The sequence below is a fragment of the Phocoena phocoena genome, chromosome 8, assembly GCF_963924675.1.
Source record: "Phocoena phocoena chromosome 8, mPhoPho1.1, whole genome shotgun sequence".
In the NCBI taxonomy this organism is placed as follows: Eukaryota; Metazoa; Chordata; class Mammalia; order Artiodactyla; family Phocoenidae; genus Phocoena; species Phocoena phocoena.
This window is the reverse complement of record NC_089226.1, coordinates 74,314,023-74,332,456: the sequence shown is the minus strand read 5'-3', so window position 1 is coordinate 74,332,456 and position 18,434 is coordinate 74,314,023. Positions and strand designations below refer to the sequence as shown.

At 49.0% G+C, this 18,434-nt stretch overlaps 1 protein-coding gene across 1 annotated transcript in view; it reads right to left on the bottom strand.

Moving 5' to 3' along the window:
* SLC6A5 (solute carrier family 6 member 5) overlaps positions 1–18,434 on the bottom strand; it is a 52,672-nt gene that overhangs the window by 31,226 nt on the left and 3,012 nt on the right. Inside the window, exons 2-6 of the mRNA XM_065883213.1 lie at positions 18,200–18,338; positions 15,470–15,601; positions 14,948–15,121; positions 6,551–6,692; positions 3,714–3,846 (exon numbers count right to left, since the gene is read on the bottom strand). Coding sequence (XP_065739285.1) covers positions 3,714–3,846; positions 6,551–6,692; positions 14,948–15,121; positions 15,470–15,601; positions 18,200–18,338 — 720 coding nt within the window. The remainder of the gene's footprint in view (positions 1–3,713; positions 3,847–6,550; positions 6,693–14,947; positions 15,122–15,469; positions 15,602–18,199; positions 18,339–18,434) is intronic.

Here is an 18,434-nt window from a genome sequence, read left to right as displayed (position 1 = left end):
TCTTGTCTCCTAGGGCCCTGAACAAGAGGAACTGAGTTTATCTTGCCGCAACAGAAGAAGGACATCTCTGTTGCTTAGAAATGACAGTCTTGGTGGAACTTCGGTCACAAAGGAGCCTGTCATAATGAGGTGCTGCAGCCGTGCTTCCAAACAAAGCTCTATGATTAATGTCTGCACCAGCCGGGGCTGGATAATAAACTGGGAGGCATTATTTCCGGTGGTATTCCTCATTAAAAGAAAATTCATCATTGATCCCTAATTAGAAACCTCGCTCAATGAAGCAGAAAGATAACTTAGCAGATCTAAAAGAAAAGCTGACTTGCTCAGGGCTACTCAAAAATCCCCATTTCAAAGAGAGAGAGCCCATAAAATCTAGCACCAAGGATTAAATTCTAAATCAATGCCAAGAACTGATTCTAACACCATCCCCCCAAAATTGCAGCCCGATAAGCAAAGAAGGATCTTAGAGAATATTTATCTTAACCCTTGAATTTGCAGACGTGGAAGATGGGACCCGGATGCCTCCTGGGACTTGCCCAGCTGGTAATGACAGCTATTGACAGCAGGACCGGGTAGCAGTGCAAGGGTCCTGATTCACAGTGGGGGGACTTTTATCCCCCCAGATGAAAATGATGGCTCCAGAATTCTGCATTTCCATCTCTTCCTAACAGCCCCTCCTTGGGAGAGGATGTCACGTAGTGGAAAGAGCCTAGGCTTTAAAGGGAGACAGACCTGGGTTCAAATCCCAGCGCTGCCACTTAAAAGCTGTGTGACCGGGACTTCCCTGTGGTCCAGTGGCTAAGACTCTGCACCCCCAATGCAGGGGGCCCGGGGTTCCATCTCTGGTCAGGGAACTAGATCCCACATGCTGCAACTAAGACCCAGTGCAGACAAATAAATAAATAAATAATTTTAAAAATAATAAAGTAAAGTATTCGGGAGTTTGTGAGTAGGTTATATGTAAATACTACACCATTACAAAAAAAAAAAGCTGTGTGACCTCCAGCAATTTACTCTACCTTGATGCGCCTCAGCTTCTCTATCTATAAAATGGGAAGAAATGTCCTTACCTAGCTGGTTGTTGGGCAGATTGAATGCACGAATGCAGGTGAAGTACTTAGCAGAGTGCCTGGCACACAGAGTGTTCAACCAACTTCCCTTTCTCTTTCCATTTTCCCACCAGAGCCACTGCTTTCAAGATGTCATCACGGGACAATATCCACTCAATACATCAGCCAATCATTATCACAAAAATGAAAAGAGTTAATGTCAATTAAGAACCGATCATATGCCAGGTATTTTATATATATATTATATATTTATATATATAATATATATATATATATATTCCCTCACCTAATCTTAGAACAGCTCTACGAGGTATGTACTATTATCCCCATTTTACAGATGAGGAAACTGAGGTTCCAATGGTTAAACAGCTTGTCCAGAGTTACACAACTAGAAAGTGATCAAGACGGGATTTGAACTCTAAAGCCACCAGGCCATCCTTCCTCATGTCGCCAACATGGCTGCTGTTCTGATCCTCCTCACCTAACACCTCTTCTCCTGCCAATCACACCTTCTAGCCTATCCTGCTAGAGACCTGTCCGGCCACTTCGATTATGGTTGAAGGTGCCCTCTCTCCATCTCTAGCTGTACGTGATGGTCCTGCAGTTCGATTTTGGCTGAGCAAAGACATGGTCCCTCTTGCTAAACAATCACCACCTGGCTGGCCCCCATTTTTTTTTTTTTTTTTCCGGTACGCGGGCCTCTCACTGTTGTGGCCTCTTCCGTTGTGGAGCACAGGCTCTGGACACGCAGGCTCAGCGGCCATGGCTCATGGACCCAGCCGCTCTGCGGCATGTGGGATCTTCCCGGACTGGGGCACGAACCCGCGTCCCCTGCATCAGCAGGCGGACTCTCAAACACTGCGCCACCAGGGAAGCCCTGGCTGGCCCTTTACTGCCACTCCAAGCTCAGTTCCAAGTCACGGAAGGCGAGGAGCCCAGGAAACCTCAGGACTCACAGGACGTTACTGTGAGGTTCATGTTAACATTTCCTCATCTTCCTGCTGCCCTAGAAAAACAATTGCTCCAGTCTCATAATACTCATTCAGAGTTAGCAGGGTCCTCAATCCCAGCTCTCATTTTACAGAGGGGGAAACAGAGGTCAGAGAGGGAAAGTACCCCCAGCTCACCCAGCAAGTGTTCTGACAGAATCATGTTAGAGCCAGCAGGTCTTAGACATCACCCAATCCAATTGCCTTCACTTTAGAAATGAGACAACCGAAGGCTCCTGAAATAGCTAAGATAAAGAAAATCCGCTTTCCACTTATTGGCTAAATAAATAAAAGCTAAGGGCAAATCTGAAGCTCAACGAGGTTTCATTGTCCAAGCAGAGATGTCCCTACACAGAAAACACCACGGAAGGGCTGGGGGGCTAGAACCCAGATCTCCTAACCCCCAGTCTGGCTCTCTCCCCACCTGATGTCATTTAAGGGCACCACTGGCTCAGGTGACCCTGACCAAGCTGCCAGAATACACCATTCAAGCCCATGTGGAACCAGATCACATGGAGGGCACCAGAAAGAATTGTTATCAGAAGGCCCTCGTGAGCTTGTCTATGCGTCCAGGGAGAAGACAGACCGCTCTCTGTGGCTGATGGGTGCCAGGTGTGGGTGCCTGGTGGGGCCTGTGAAGCATGCCTGGGAGGTGAGAGGCGGCACGGACCCTCACCCCCATGAGGCCGGATCCTTCCAAACGGGTTGTTTGCTATTGTGACCACAGTAAACCCTGGCCTGGACGACTGGACCAAGCCTAACTCCACAACCTATGGTCTCAGAGTTCACCATCACATTCTATTCCTTGGGCCTTAAAGACATTCGGGGTTTCATGCTGAGACATGCAAATGACTCTCCAGATGATGAACTCATATTGGTTATCATCAAAGTGGTTGGTTAACCATTTCATGGGGTTTTTCTAAAGCAGCAGGAAGATGAGGGGAAAACACTGGGACCTTTACCACAACATCCAGCGTGTCCTGAGGGACCCTGCACACCGTGCCTGCCGTGCCTTAGAACTGAGCTTGGGGTGGGTGTCCCACCACCTCCAAAGGACCTGCCAAGCGACTATCTAGCAAGAGGGGCCTAGCACGTGCTCGACCAAACTCCCACTGGCAGGATTATCGCCCTGTCATGCTGGGGGCACGTGGGATGGGAGAGTGTTGGGATGGGGTTGGAGAAAGGGCACGAAAGGCGGAGAACGGGGTGGTCAGGAGTGAGGAGAAGGAATCCCCTTCACAACTTTGATCTTCTTCCAGCTTCCTGGGAGGAGCAGTGACTGAGCTGGCAGCCAGACCAAGAAGCAAAAAGCCAGCAGCACCAACTCTAGACTTTCGGGAGAGATTGAATCATATCGGGGGGTGCCATCTGCTGAATGAAGGGTCCCCAATAGGGAAGGAAGGAAACTCATCCACTAGGAGCCCTGAGTACATCTGTCTCAGTTAACCCTTAAAACCTCCCGGGGAGAAAGGCATTATTATCCCATTTTACAGACAGCAGTGAAGTCACTTGTCCAAGGCCTCACAGCTACTCAGGGACGAATCAGAATTCCACCCACACCTCCCAACTCTCATCCCAGCGCACTTTGGCTGCTCTATGACACAACAGCCCTGGGGGTCCCAGAGCTTTCTCTCAGATAAATATAAGTTCTTACTTTTCCTGAAGTCTTGATTCCTTTTGCCAGGGATGCATACACAATCACCCAAGCCAGGAAGAGGCAGAAGGCTAGTGGCCACCTGATCTCGCCAGGATATTCAATCCCTGCAGAAATCTTCAGCACAAAGTACCTATGAATTGAAAGGAGAGAGAAGGGAGGGGAGGAAGGAGGGGAAGGATGAGCTGGCGGAGGTGACAGTCTGCAGGCTTTATCTTCCTGCAGAGCCTCAGACAAAATCCCAGCATCCCCACCCTCCCCATCAGGGACCTGATCAGATCAGGTTGTGAGGGATTTGCTGATCCGGGCTCCCTCCCACAGCTGTCTGTGGTGAGACCCACTGAATTTACCCTGCTTTTAATTAATTATGGCCCTAAAGGGGCTTCCCTGGTGGCGCAGTGGTTGAGAATCCACCTGCCAATGCAGGGGACACAGGTTCGAGCCCTGGTCCGGGAAAATCCCACATGCCGCAGAGCAACTAAGCCCATGTGCCACAACTACTGAGCCTGCACTCTAGAGCTCGTGAGCCACAACTACTGAGCCTGTGCGCCACAACTACTGAAGCCCGCATGCCTAGAGCCCATGCTCCACAACAAGAGAAGCCACCACAATGAGAAGCCCGCGTACCACAACGAAGAGCAGCCCCCACTCGCTGCAACTAGAGAAAGCCTGCGCGCAGCAGTGAAGACCCAATGCAGCCAAAAATAAATTAATTAATTTAAAAAAAATATGGACCTAAAGGACCTACTGTATCAGCACAGGGAACTATACTGAATATTTTGTAATAACCTATAAGGGAAAAGAATCTAAAAAAGAATGTGTGTGTGTGTGTGTGTAACTGAATCACTGTGCTATATACCTGAAATTAACACCATATTATAATTCAACTATACTTCGACTTAAAAAAAATTAATTATGGCCCTGGGCGGGCTCTGAGCAAGGCTATGTCAGCTCCACCGTCATCTGGAGCTGCCTCAGGAGCAGTGTAACAAATCCAACAGCGTCGGGGGTCCTGGTGTAGCAGCCCCCGGAATGGGCATTATGGAGATTATTGTCTTTACATAAGGGACGCCAGATGGGACAATCCCCTCAACTCTGTAATAAAGTCACACAGCCTGGATGAAAGTGCTGTGCGTGTAGGTGGGTGTCTTTCTGTGACCCGAATCAAGGGCCAGCCAGCATCCAGACTCTACTGGACTGTAGACATGATGGCTGAGTGTCCTGACCTGCTGAGGGAAGTGAAGGGGGCAGCACCCCGCCGGCCAGCTAGCCAGCGACACTGTGAGAGGCTGTTTTGCAGTTCACAAGAGCAACCTGGACCTCATTTAGTCTCAACTCCTGGGGCAACCTGGGCTCTAGAGTAGAGTAGAAGTCACCAAGGGTGGAACCAGCCTGGGCTACCAAACCTTAGGGACCATACTTGTAAGCACTGAAAAGGACCCCCAACCCCACAATGGGCAGGCCATCTAGCCAACAATTCCACGGCCCCTTGGCCATCTCAACTACTCCATGATTTAATAAGGGATATTGGATGGCCCCAAGAAGCTCCTGATAACATTCCCTCTTGGAAACTAAGACTGGTCCCAGAGGATTAGCAAAGCCACCAAAAGCAGATTTGCAAAACACTTCATAATACACCTGACCACATGGATTATGTGATCAGATTTCAGCCCACCACGAGGTCAGACTCCTTTCTCAGAGTTCAGGGTGAATCAAGGCCCACCCTCACTGGTCCTACGTTTTCTTCAAAGGGGATTATTTCTTCATTCAGCCTAAGTGCCCCTTCTGTTCTACAGGAAACATCCATGTGCCCTCTAAGTCCACAAGAGAGAAATCTTGGAAGAACTAGTGGGAACAGTAGTAACCACTTCCTATTATCTAAGTAAAGGCCACAAACCAGGGGCCCCCTGACACATGCATTTTACCTGACCCCAGTGTTTCATCTGAATTCGATTGCTAACATTTAAAGTGGGAGAGACACATAAAAACTCCTATTTTATTTCCAACTTCTCTTGTAAAATGGAAGCTCTGGCAGCGCTGCCCACATTTCCATAAGACAGGGGCCAGTTGGAGCTGAGCGTCAGCAGCCTCCCTTCCACTGGGCAGACCTCCCCTCCCGTTGGCCACAGTCCCCACCATTCTCTATCGTCTTACCTCTACCTCCCTGCCAAGCCCCCAAGTACATTTGAGTTTACAAGCCCCGACATAATGCTTAGCTAGAGAACATTATCTACTCTCTGTTGAACTCTGTCTCCATCTACCTCCCTTATGAAATAATCCCCTGAACGTTATTAAATCTTCCTGTGGTGGCTGAGGATTTCCTCAATCCCCAATGTCTGGCAAAATGGATGAAGAAAGTATAAAACTAAGACAGAACTGTTTTAAAAAAAAAAAAAAAAAAAGGAAAGAATTAGTTCTTCTTTAAACCAAATCACTGATCATGATTTGTTTCCTGACTTTCCTGGATTTTTGTCTCTCTTCCCCTCACAAGTGCAGAAGGAAAAAAATAAAACAAGTAAAAACAAAAAACAACCTAGTCAGCTGAAGGTCTGCTTAGATCGCATCGCAGGAAGGTTTTGCAATGTTTTTGGCATCAGCGTCATGAACTACAGCAGCACCAATTCTGTTCCCACCAGCATTCAGCCAACTCTCCTCTCCAGGCCCACAGGGCACAGTAACCCACTCCCAGAAGCCAGACCAGGGAAAAAAATCTTCCTCCCTGAGCATCTGAGTAGGTAGGGAGGGTACAGAGGGAGGCAACCCATCCCTCTAGTCCACAAGTTGGATAGTCACTAATTCACTGGGTTTCTCTTAGAAAAGTTTTTTTAAAATCTTACTTGAAATACTCTTCACTCCCACTGACAAACGTTTTATTGGCCTGGCTGGTGAAATTAACCATTGTCAAGTTGGGATAGGCCGTCATGCAGAAAGTTGAGTTCTTGATCTGTATTTTGGGATGGTCACTGATCACACAGGAATCTGTTTAGGAGAGGATGGAACAAAAACACAGTTAAATCTGTACAGAATGTAGACACGTGTATCTCTCTAGCAACTTAAAAAAAAAAGCCAAACATATTTGCCAAATATTGGAGAGTAACTTTGCGAGGGTATTAACTGAGCAAAGCTAGACGCAGATGAACCCCAAAATTGTGTGCTATTCATCCCAGAGCCCCCAGTACCTCCCAGCAGTGCCCGGTCCTGGCAACAATGGCTCTCATTTCTGGAGAGCTCTCTACACGCCAAGCACTTTACATGCATTATCTCACGTAAGGCTCACAACAGCCTGTGCTGTGGGTACTATTGACTCCGTCTTTCAGATGAGGAAAAAGGCTCAGAGGTTAGGTCATTCTACCAAAATCACACAGCTAATGGGGAAGAGAATCAGGATTCAAAGCCAGGTCGTTATGACTCCACAAAAAATAAATGGCTTGCAGAAATGAATTTTAATCAGACGTAAGTAAAACTTCTGAAGCACTCTACCACAGAAGGCTTACTAATAAGCCCACCTTGAACCCACTGCCTGGCACAACGGCCGACATACAGAAGTTCCCTAAGATACATGTGCCACGCGCTTTCTGCACGCTCGCATGTGCTCGTGAGCCTGCAACAGGACTGAACACAGTGGTTCTCAACTGCGAACGAATTTGTCCACTAGGGGGCACTTGGCAATGTCGGGGGACATTTTTAGTTGTCATATTTGGGGAAAAGGGTGGTACTGGCAACTAGCGGGCAGAGGCCAGGGATGCTGCTAAACGTCCGACAATGCACAGGACAGTCCCACGACAGAGAATTATCCAGCCCAAAATGTCAATAGTGCTGAGGTTGAGAATGCCTGACCTAGGCTGGGATGGGAACAGGGAACTCATCAGGTGAGTCTTAGCATGTAAGGTATCGTGCTGGACGCTTTACCAATTATTATCTTGTGGAAGCCTCAGAAGACCTGGGAGGTGCCTATGATGATCCTCATTTGAAATAGGAAGATACTGAAGTCTTTCTGACCACATTACAATGTTTCTATGATCACTTGATGGATATTCTAGATAAAGAGTCCACCAGGATTAATGCCAAAGGATACCAATTTATAAAGAAATGAAAAGTAACAATAACAAAAATAACTAACACTTATATGGCACTTACTATGTACTATTTTAAATGTCTTATATGCATAAACTAATTTGAGCCTCACATCATACCTGCGAGGTAGGTATTGTTATTATCTGTATGTTACAGGTAAAGAAACTGGGCACAGAGAAGTGCGGTTGCTTGCCAAGGTCACACAGCAGAATCAGAAGGCAAACAGTCACTCTCTCTTTGGAGGCCATGCTCTTAACCACTTTACTGGGAAGCAGAGAGCAGGGAACATAAACTCAAACACCTTCAGAAGCCAGGCTGGTGACACAAATTAAAAAGATATAAAATGGAGGATAAAAAGGGGTGGCAGGGCCTCCCTGGTGGCACAGTGGTTGAGGGTCCGCCTGCCGACGCAGGGGACACGGGTTCGTGCCCCAGTCCGGGAAGATCCCACATGCTGCGGAGCGGCTGGTCTGATGAGCCATGGCCGCTGGGCCTGCGTGCCCGGAGCCTGTGCTCTGCAAAGGGAGGACACGACAGTGAGAGGCCCACGTACCGCAAAAAAAAAAAAAAAAAAAAAAAGGGGTGGCAAAACAGAGAGCGCGGTCTGCCCTCCGTATCCGCAGTTTTACATCCATGGATTCAATCAAACACGGACTGAAATTTCGATGGCGGTTGGCTGAATACTGTTTTCATTGTACTACACCATTTTATATAAGGGACTTGAACATCTGCAGATTTTGGTATCCGAAAGGGCTCCTGGAACCAATCCCATTAACACCGAGGGATGACTTACCAGCCAATCAGTGCCATGCTTTTCTAGGTGTCCTGATAAAAGATGTAGAAAAGTCGGATATTTACATGAAATCTCTCCATTTTAAAACATTGGAAATAAGGCCAAATTGTCTTTAAGCACTGTGGACCAAAACGAAACAAAACAAAACCAAAAATAAAAGCATATGCAGCCTAGATCTGGTGCATGGACTCCCAATTTATGCCCTCTGTGGAACAGCAAAGTGGGTAAAACCATGGGTTCAGGAGTTCCAGTAGCCCTGAGAGCTTGGATGAGTTCCTTAATCTGTCCAAGCCTCCATTTTCTGATAATAGTGTATCTAGTTTGAAGATTGTTCCAAGAACCAAATTAAGTGAGATAGATCATGAATGGAAAAATTTCATGCAATGCCTAGCACACAGCTGGATTCAGTAAAACTTAGGTGTAATGCAATCGCCATTGTTATACCTTTGCATGGGGTGAGCATCTCTAATCCTCAACATCAACTCTCCATCCCACTTGCCAGCCGTAAATTATCTACTACCTCCCACACATCCCCTAGAATATCTCAGAATACTGGATAAAACTGAAAAGAGGGGCTTCCCTGGTGGCGCAGTGGTTGAGAGTCCGCCTGCCGATGCAGGGGACGCGGGTTCGTACCCCGGTCTGGGAGGATCCCACGTGCCGCGGAGCGGCTGGGCCCGTGAGTCATGGCCGCTGAGCCTACGCGTCCGGAGCCTGTGCTCCGCAACGGGAGAGGCCCACGTACGGCAAAAAAAAAAAAAAAAAAAAAAAAAAAAAAAAAAAACTGAAAAGAGTAATTAAAAGAATCCCTTCCCTCTGATTAGTCCTTTAGACCAGAATTTTTTCTAAACAGCAGTACCACTGACACTTGGGACGAGAAAACTCTGTTGTGGGAGGCTGTCCATGCATTGTAGGGTATTAGCAACATCCCTGGCCTCTGCCCACTGGATGCCAGGAACATCCACCCACCCCACCCCACCCCAGTCCAGTTGTGACAACCAAAAATGTCTATGAACACTGTCAAATGTCTCCTGCCAAAATCAGGTTTGAGAACTACCACTATTAGAGTCCTCAAAATACCTTCTTACTCAAATCTATCTTCTTTAATCAAATAACAGACTTTCAGGGGGAATCTCACTTCATAATTACCAGCTATTTACCGAGGAAGCATCTGTCTCCCCCAGCAGGGACCAGAATGAAGACAATTAAAGCACCATCCATAGCCCTTTTCTGTAAGTAAGCACAGAAGTTATTTCTCGCCCTCCTGCCCAAAAGTACGTCCCCTAAGACAGAAGAGATCGCTAACACACGGGCAAACGCCAAATCGCTTGCTTCCAAAACTGGCACTGAGAAGCACATGGGCAGCTTCCCTACAGAGCGTCTCTGGGTCACCGATCTCCCCTGCAGCGCAAGGTCACAGCGTCCCTGAGGCACTGCAGCAGGGCTCCCTGCAGCCTCAAGCCTCCTGCAACATCCCTTCCCACCACTGGGCGGCAGAGGCGTGCTTCCCAGCACACTGCGCCTTCAGCTCGGCCAGCAACGGAAGGAACGATGAGCCGTGTCATCGGCTAGCTCTGCGGCCCAGCAACCCTGAACAAAGAACAGCGATAAGGATCGTGCTGAATTGGAAGCTGTTCGAACGAGATTCTCTTTACGCGGGCAATTATGAATAAATGAAAGCACGTGAAAGACTGGGGAGAAAAGGAATCACTGAATTAAGGTTCTAATGAAAATTAAGCCATTCCAGAAACAGAAATGATGTTTATGCACTTCCCATTTTAAATGACCCAGCTAGCTCCTAATTTCAAAGAACAGTTGTTGGTCTTACTTGGCAGGGCATGGATTAGCCCTTCAACATTACAAATACCTGGAGGGTTGAATGCCCCTAAGGAAGACAGCCTCTCTCAAAATCTACACCTTAGAAATGTGTGGCAAGCTCAGCCTCCACGGTGGACAGAGCCAGGGCTTTTGCCCATGGCTGGATTAGGTACAGGGTCCTGGCATCTGAATGATGAGGTAGGGCTCCCAGGCAGTATGTCCCTAGCAGAGCTGAGGGGCCATGGGATAAGCCCCTCCCTGCTATGAGTGAAAGTCATAATGGCATGGGACTCTACCCCCATCTCCTGGGACAAGCTACCCACTAACACAGGGTACGGTGGTTATGGGGTTGTAAGGGGGAGGGTGAGCCTGGAGGGTCATTTGTGGAACACTGCCCTGGGGGAGGGAGTTTTTCCATTTCCTAAACAAGCCTCTCTCAGTATGGCCACTTGGGAGGCAGCCTGGGACATCACTGTCTGGACTCCGGTCTTTCCCAGCAGAGCAGCGGGGCTACAAAGCTACCCATGACTCTATAAGTCAGGCCGTCATCCCCTTTTCCAAGACACGCCAGGACCCCAAAGGATCAATACTTACACAAAGGATACCTGGCCCCAGTCAAGTGCAGATAACCCAGGGAAGGACAGATTGAGGGGCTCCACTAAGAGAGGGGAAAGGATTGATACCTCCATTTTCAACAAACAAAAAATTTTAAAGTACTGGCTAAGAATGAAATAAGATCTGCCCAGCCTGTCCATATGTTTCCAGGGAACAAAGTGAAAAATGTCCATTGTCTCTGTCTGCTCAGGGCTTGCATCATTTTTACGGTTTATACCAGTCGACTAGGTGCTTAGCTGTATAATGTCTTCACTCTGCCTTTCATGTTCCCTGGGATATTGTGAGCCAGGCAAAAAATTCCACAAAACCGGGGGGGGGGCTGCACCCACACACCTGGCCCAGTCACTGTGCTCAGCTTGCTGTAAAAAGAAACACACACACACTATATATATGTGTGTGTGTATATATATACATGTACACATACATATATATACATATATATATTCTCTGACTATAAAATAAATACACATCCCTGATACAATATGTAGAAAAAAAAGAATGGCCTCAAGTTTACCAGTTAACATTTTGCGTATCACCTTCCTATGTTTTCTAGCCAGCACATATTGTTAGTAAAAATGAAATTATACTATAAATTAGTATCCTTCTTTTACATTTAACATGATATGCTGACGATTTCCCTATGTTTAATGAATATTCACTTTCAAAGACTATAGAATACTTCATCCTATGGATGCACTATAATTTATTTGAACCATGGAATTATTGAATTTTTGTTACACGTCTAAGTGTTTCTGGTGTTTTCCTAGATTGTAAATGTGACTGCAATGAACAATCTCGAATAGTCCTTACCTGTGTCTCTGATTTTCCTCTAACAATAGATCCCCAGAAGTGGAATTACTAAGTCAAACTACTGTTTAAACGAGCTTTGTTTCTTTTTTTTTTTTTTTTTTTGCGGTACGCAGGCCTCTCACTGTTGTGGCCTCTCCCGCTGTGGAGCACAGGCTCCGGACGCGCAGGCTCAGTGGCCATGGCTCATGGACCCAGCCGCTCTGCAGCATGTGGGATCTTCCCGGACCGGGGCACGAACCCGTGTCCCCTGCATCGGCAGGCGGACTCTCAACCACTGCGCCACCAGGAAAGCCCCTAAATGAGCTTTCTTTTAAACCTACAGAATCTCAGCTAAAAATATCAGTTAGGGAACAACTGGACAGATGTCACTCTGCCAGGGCTGATAGAATACAACCTTCAGGAACCCTGGATGAGCAGAGAATCAGGGGTCATGAGACCCAAATCCTTGTGCTGGCTCTACCTTGAGACTTGTGGCCTGATACTTCCACCTTCTAAGGCTTAGAGTCCACTTTGACACCTGTGAAATAGTGATCATGTCACCTGCCCCTTGGGACGTATAGAGCTCTTATTAGGAATAGCAGAGACATCATTTATGAAGCTGCTTTGTAGACTGAGGAGCATTTAACGTGGTGGTTAGGACCATGGCCTTGGGAGGCAGGCAAACTTGGGGTCAAATCTAAGGTCTACCACAGAGCTCGCTTTATAAACTTGAGCTCCAGATTTTTCACCTGTAAAATAGAAATAATAATTAAACCATATGTTGGCTTGTTGTCCATCCTTTTTTTTTTTTTTCCGGTACGCGGGCCTCTCACTCTTGTGGCCTCTCCCGTTGCGGAGCACAGGCTCCGGACGCGCAGGCTCAGCGGCCATGGCTCACGGGCCCAGCCGCTCTGCGGCGTGTGGGATCCTCCCGGACCGGGGCAAAAACCCGTGTCCCCTGCATCGGCAGGCGGACTCCCAACCACTGCGCCACCAGGGAAGCCCCTGCTGTCCATCTTAACGTTGGTAATATGAGTTAAAGGGTTTAACGTGGTGCTTGGCATGTAGTAAGTAATGCTGGCTATTATTATTAAGGTGCTGCGCACGTATTAGTGGATATTGTTAGCAGAGGAGAACGTGTTTCTGAACTCCTATCCCTCGCGAGGAACAGCTGTGGGACACACGTGACCCCTGAGGGAAGTGCCCAGGCAAGCTTCCTTGGAGGCTGGATCGAGGCAACAGCTCTCTTTGGAGGAGGTACTCCCTTGGAAAGTAACTTCCGTCCCAGACACAATCTGGGAAAGACAGGCAGGGCACTGGGATGACCTTGAGGATTTTCTCCATTCCAGCCCCACATCCTAGAAAATGCACTTTGCCAAAACGACATTTTTGGGAATCCATTCCAGCAGCAGATTATTGGTTGTGAATCTGAGAACAGCTACCTTAAGTGGGGTATCTGAGTGGGGTTCTCTCAGGCAGCAGCTTTGCAGAGGTGACCCTGAGTTGGTAGGGACTGCAGGGCAAAGAAGGTGGGCACTCCATTCCAAACATGGTTAAGGGCAGCTTAACTAAGGGATGTGGGCAAACACCAACCCGGTGGTTCTTACCCTTGGGTGCCGCTGGGGGACTGTAAAAATAGATTCCTAGGCTCCATCCCCAGAGAGTCCAACTTAGCTGGTCTGGGCTGGACCCTAAGTGATGTCTTGATTTGCTAGTTCCCCAGGTGATTCTCCCGCGTAGCAGCTTGGGCTGAGAACCACTGAGCTAAGTTAAGAATCCGTCCACATGGAGATTGTAAAGATGAGGGCACTGAGGCCCAGAGAGTCTAGAGGCACTTACTCTTGGTCATTCCACTAGTGGGCCGCACACCTGGGAACCCCACAAATCCCCATCCTCCCATTCTTGAGCACTCAGGTGCGCTGGGTTTGAATTTGATGGGCGCATGTTTCCAGTTTCAGCTTTCCTGCAGTCTCATTCAAAGCCTCTCAAGGTGGAGGCTGGACGTGTTGTGTGCACACATGCACGTGTGTGGAGAAATACTCCAGCGTGCATTACTGCCTTTAGGAATGTGCATCTCTCTGGGGTGTGGGAGGGATGGGTCATCTTTCTCTCTCACACAAAGCATTTAAGTAACTTCCTACTTCTGCAGTGTGCAGGGCTGTCAGGGCAAAAGTGCTGGTTTGGGGGACCAACACTAAAAGCCAATCATACAGAGACCACAGGATTCTGACTTCAGCCAGATCCAGCTTAAAGGGAATAACAGCTCCGCCGGGGAGAGAAGAAACGACTTGCTTATTGGTGTCCATTAAAATGATCGGCACCTGCAAAGGCAACTGGTACTAGCACCTTCTATTTGTACGTTTTTCCAGCTACGATCATATCCTCCGTTTCTTTTCTCCTTACAGAGGTCAGTAGGGTAAGAATGTTGTTAGTAGTTCTATTTTTCAAATGAGGAAAACTGAGATCCAGAGAGGAGAAGTTACCTGACACAAACACATGTACCATCAGGGGCAAAACGTCTTACAGATCAGAAGCCTTGCCAGCCACTCTGCACTGTTCCTCCTCACCGTCACGCCCTTGCCCTTGACCCAACAAGCTGACAGTTCCCCCAAGTCCTCAAGTCCCAGTGGATTTCAGGCCCAGACCAGCCTTCCCCCAGGCACACGCCTTGCCTCCCTGGGCGGCCTTCCCCTCTTCTAGGTTAGGTCTTCTATCACAGGTCCTCAGTTTAAGTGTCTCTTCGCATGTTTACCTCATGCACTGGGCAGCATTTTGGGAAGTGTGGACCCAGGATCACAAGCATCGCTCCCCTAGATGCTAGACCCCATTGCTTTACAAGTTGTACCGTGTATATGAGTCACCTGGGGACCTGACCCCAGCCAAATCTAGTAAATCAGACTATTTGGTGGACTTGTAATTCTACATTTTAAACAAACACTCCAGCTATTCATGAGCAAACAAAAATTTGACTCCCCCTCCTCTAGGCCATGAGTTCCTTAAATATTAGAATTAGGTATATTTGATGTTGGTTTTAATCTCTGTGCCCCCAGCACCTAGCATAAAACCTGGCAAACATAATATGTGCTAAATTCGTCTGCATTGAATGAATGAAGAGTTCACCTAGTGTAGGTATGTCCAAACTTACCTAATAAAAGTTTGGTTTTATCTTTGCAATCAGGCGTGTTCCAAGGGTTGTTGCAGGAGCCCCAGGGCAGCACAGACACAAAGGAGGCAAACAGGTAGAAAAGTGTGTAGCAAATAATCACATTGTAGTATATGGCTATTAGGACGGAGATGATCAGCATTGCGATGCCACAGCCTGTGGAAGCAAAAGTTCCAGGGATTCATTTCCTCCAAATCTTGCGGAATCCTTACAGTTGAGCACAGGGTGGGGACCTAGGTCTTGGCTCTCTCTTACAGATGGATACACTAATAGTGGAATAGACTCTGTGTCTACCAGGAACACTGAGGCATTCTGCCAGGAACGGAACAATGCCAGAGGTGACCTTGGGCCATTCTCCAGAGGGCCCCAGTGGTGAAACTGATCAAACAGAGAAGGAAGGAGCGGGTTCTCCTGATCACAGAAGCAGGTCTTCCTCCCCGGGGCCACGTGGTGCCATGGAGGGCAGGGGAGGGCTGAGGGAGCTGGAAGGCAGGGGGGACTCACCTTGTAGGGCTGGGATGGCCTTCCACACAGACACCGGCCCCTGGCTGGCGAACTGGCCCAGAGACACCTCTAGGAAGAAGATGGGCAACCCTGCCAGGGCCAGCATCATCAGGTAAGGGATGAGGAAAGCACCTTGGAAAGAGAGAGTGGGAGGTGAGAGCCCAGGGAGGCCCAGGCCAGCTGGCTCCACCTTCCCCCTCAGGGAGGAAGCTCCCTTGCCTTCTCTAGGAAGCTTTCGGTATTCCAGCTCAACCATAGGTACCCAGGACATTTAAGAGCCCTCCTCTAAAAAGTACAAGGGTACCCTGCAAACACATTCTTTTTTTCAGTTCCCCATTGGATGGGTCGCTAGGGGTTGTGTACTGGGTGAGTTTTATTTTCTCTTCTTTTCTCTTTCTTATTCTAGTACCTCAATGTCTCCAAATTAAGCTCTTCTAATGTTCCACAAATCCACACCTTTGATTCACTACTGGAGTCAGATTTGGTGAAATCTCATTGGCACCTCAGCCCTCCAAAACCTTAAAATCTTCTAAGCTAGGACTCCAGGAGCCCTCAACTTGTTACCTGCATACCTTCTGCCAACCAGGGTTGGACCTGCTCTGCCAGACGGCTGGCAGGGACAGCCCTTTCCCCACTGCCTCAGCCATCACACACGTCTCAACTTCCTTCTCCACATTAGAAGTCCCTTCCATCCTTCAAGGTCAACTCAAATGCTTCCTCCTTCAGGAAGCCGCCTTTCTCTGTCCTCCCACAGTACCTCTCCCCAGGCACTAAGCACTTGACACTATTTATGTGGGCGTCTCATCTAGACCGAGGGCCCCTGATGTTGATCCTTCACATCTATTCCCCAGACCGCCCAGTCTAGGGCACCAGTAGCTGGCAGGCCTCCGCAGACTTCCTGAGGGTTCTCTGGGGTTCTTTATCCTCAAGGATTCTTTGAGGCTGTTCGGTAGAGGCTTGGGGAATAGCCATGATCTTTGGACAAGGGAGTGCTGTTGCAGAGTCAGAACCAATTCAGGACTCGAGATGCCAGAGTCCAGAACACTGGGCTCCACTGAAGGAAAGCTGATCTTTCTCTAGCCTCTTCCTCCTGCTGGAAGGGCCTTTCCTGTCGGGGCAAAACCAGGGCTCTTGCTTTAAACCAGGGCTCTTGCTTTAAACCAGGGCTCTTGCTTTATCCTCTCCTGAATGGGCTTTCGAGAAAGGTGTAGATTGCGCAATCTTTCTCTTTTGCTCCTGGGAGGGAGGAAGCGAGTTCTCCACCCGCGCCGCGAAGGGGCCCGGAGCCGCAGTGCGGAAGAGGTTGCCTACCCTCCGAGCGTCCGACTCCCTGCACAGCCCAACACTTCGCAGATCAGATGCAGATCGCAGATCCCGGGCCAGCAAAGCACGGACCCTTTTGACTTGTCCAGCAGAGAGAGCAGCGGGGCTGCAAAGTTGCCGTGCTCCCTGGACTGGAACTCCCTTCCCACCCTCAACCTGAGTGCCCGCCCCCTTTCCTGGTACTGTAAAGCTTAACACGGCACCCTGGTCTGGGGACTCCCTGCAGAGAACCAAGGGGTAACAGGGCTGGGGCGCCCGTATGTGTGTGGCCAGCATGCGTTCTTCTGTTTCCGGGGCACCCCTGATTGCGAACGCTCTGCGCTCCTCATAAATACTTGTCAACGTGTCCTAATTTGGAATCAGGGGGAGGGGTATTAACATATTTTTCCGTTTTCATCATCACGTGGGGCTGCATCTGTCCCTTGTCCCTGTGCCTGGAGCGCACCGAGAGACCAAAATCAAAAAACAAAACCAACCAACCAAACAAAGAAACAAGACTTAAGCTGCCTAGCCCGACGGAGTGAGGGGCGCAGCTCTGGTCTCCTTGGTCCAGTTGAGAAGCTGTGAAAGGGAATCCTGGGTGCAAATTCCTATTCCTAGAGGGGGTTTGACTTGTCACTTTAGCCCCGCCTTGCAAAGGAGGCCGTGAATGTGCCGGGTCCCTCCTCGGTGGGCAGGGGAGAGGATCCTAGAGGCCTAACTGGAGTCCTCCCCATTGTAGAAACGGTTTTCCTTCCACCCAGTGAGGACAAATGAAACGGAAACCGTTTTTGCAAAACGATTTTTGCTAAAGTCAGAATATGCCCTGCTTGTGCCCATGAGGATGTGTGTGTGGGGGTGCTTCTAATAGATTTTCAACAGCACAACCCCCAGTCCCTCTGTTCTCCCCACTCCTGGTTCACCTGCATCCTGCGTTCTGCACAACCCAAGTGCCCATTCCCAAAGTCTCCTATGTAGGCTCGGATTTCCAGGTTATGATCTTAAAGCCTCCTTAATTCAGTGTCCAGGATCGCACAGCTCCTGGCTCTAAAGTTGTTTAAGTGCGGGGAGTGTGTCGGGTACCGAAATACCTGTGGGCTAAATTAGGATTTGAACTTCCCTGCACCAATGCTCAGCTGAATCGGGGCCCAGCTCCCCAAGCTGGACCAGTGAGGAAGCGTGGGGACCCATCTCTTCTCTGAGCTCCATCTCCAGATAAAAGCCTCCTGGATCTAGTGCCAACCTCTTTCAATAGCTCCTGCCCTCCGGCCTCACACGGATGCCCACAGGGGACGAACTGGAGTGTGAAGAGGCTGCTCTGAGCCTCCCCTCTCAGCCTCGGTCCCCGTCCCGGGGCTCTGTGTCACCCCCCAACCCACAAGCGCCCGCCCCGCCCCGCCGCAGGCGGAAAGAGCGGAAAAGCCATACCTCCCCCGTTCTGGAAGGCCAGGTAGGGAAACCTCCAGACATTGCCCAGCCCTACTGCATACCCCACCATGGACAGGATGAAGTCCAGTTTGCTGGACCAGTTCCCTCGGGCCTTATTCTCATCCCCTTGCTCGTCCTCCTGGGGGCGGAAAAGCACATGGTCGGATACCAGCCCCGGGGAAGGTCTGCAAGCAGGCCCCATTCCGCCCCTCCCCCACTGCTGAGGCTCCTTCCC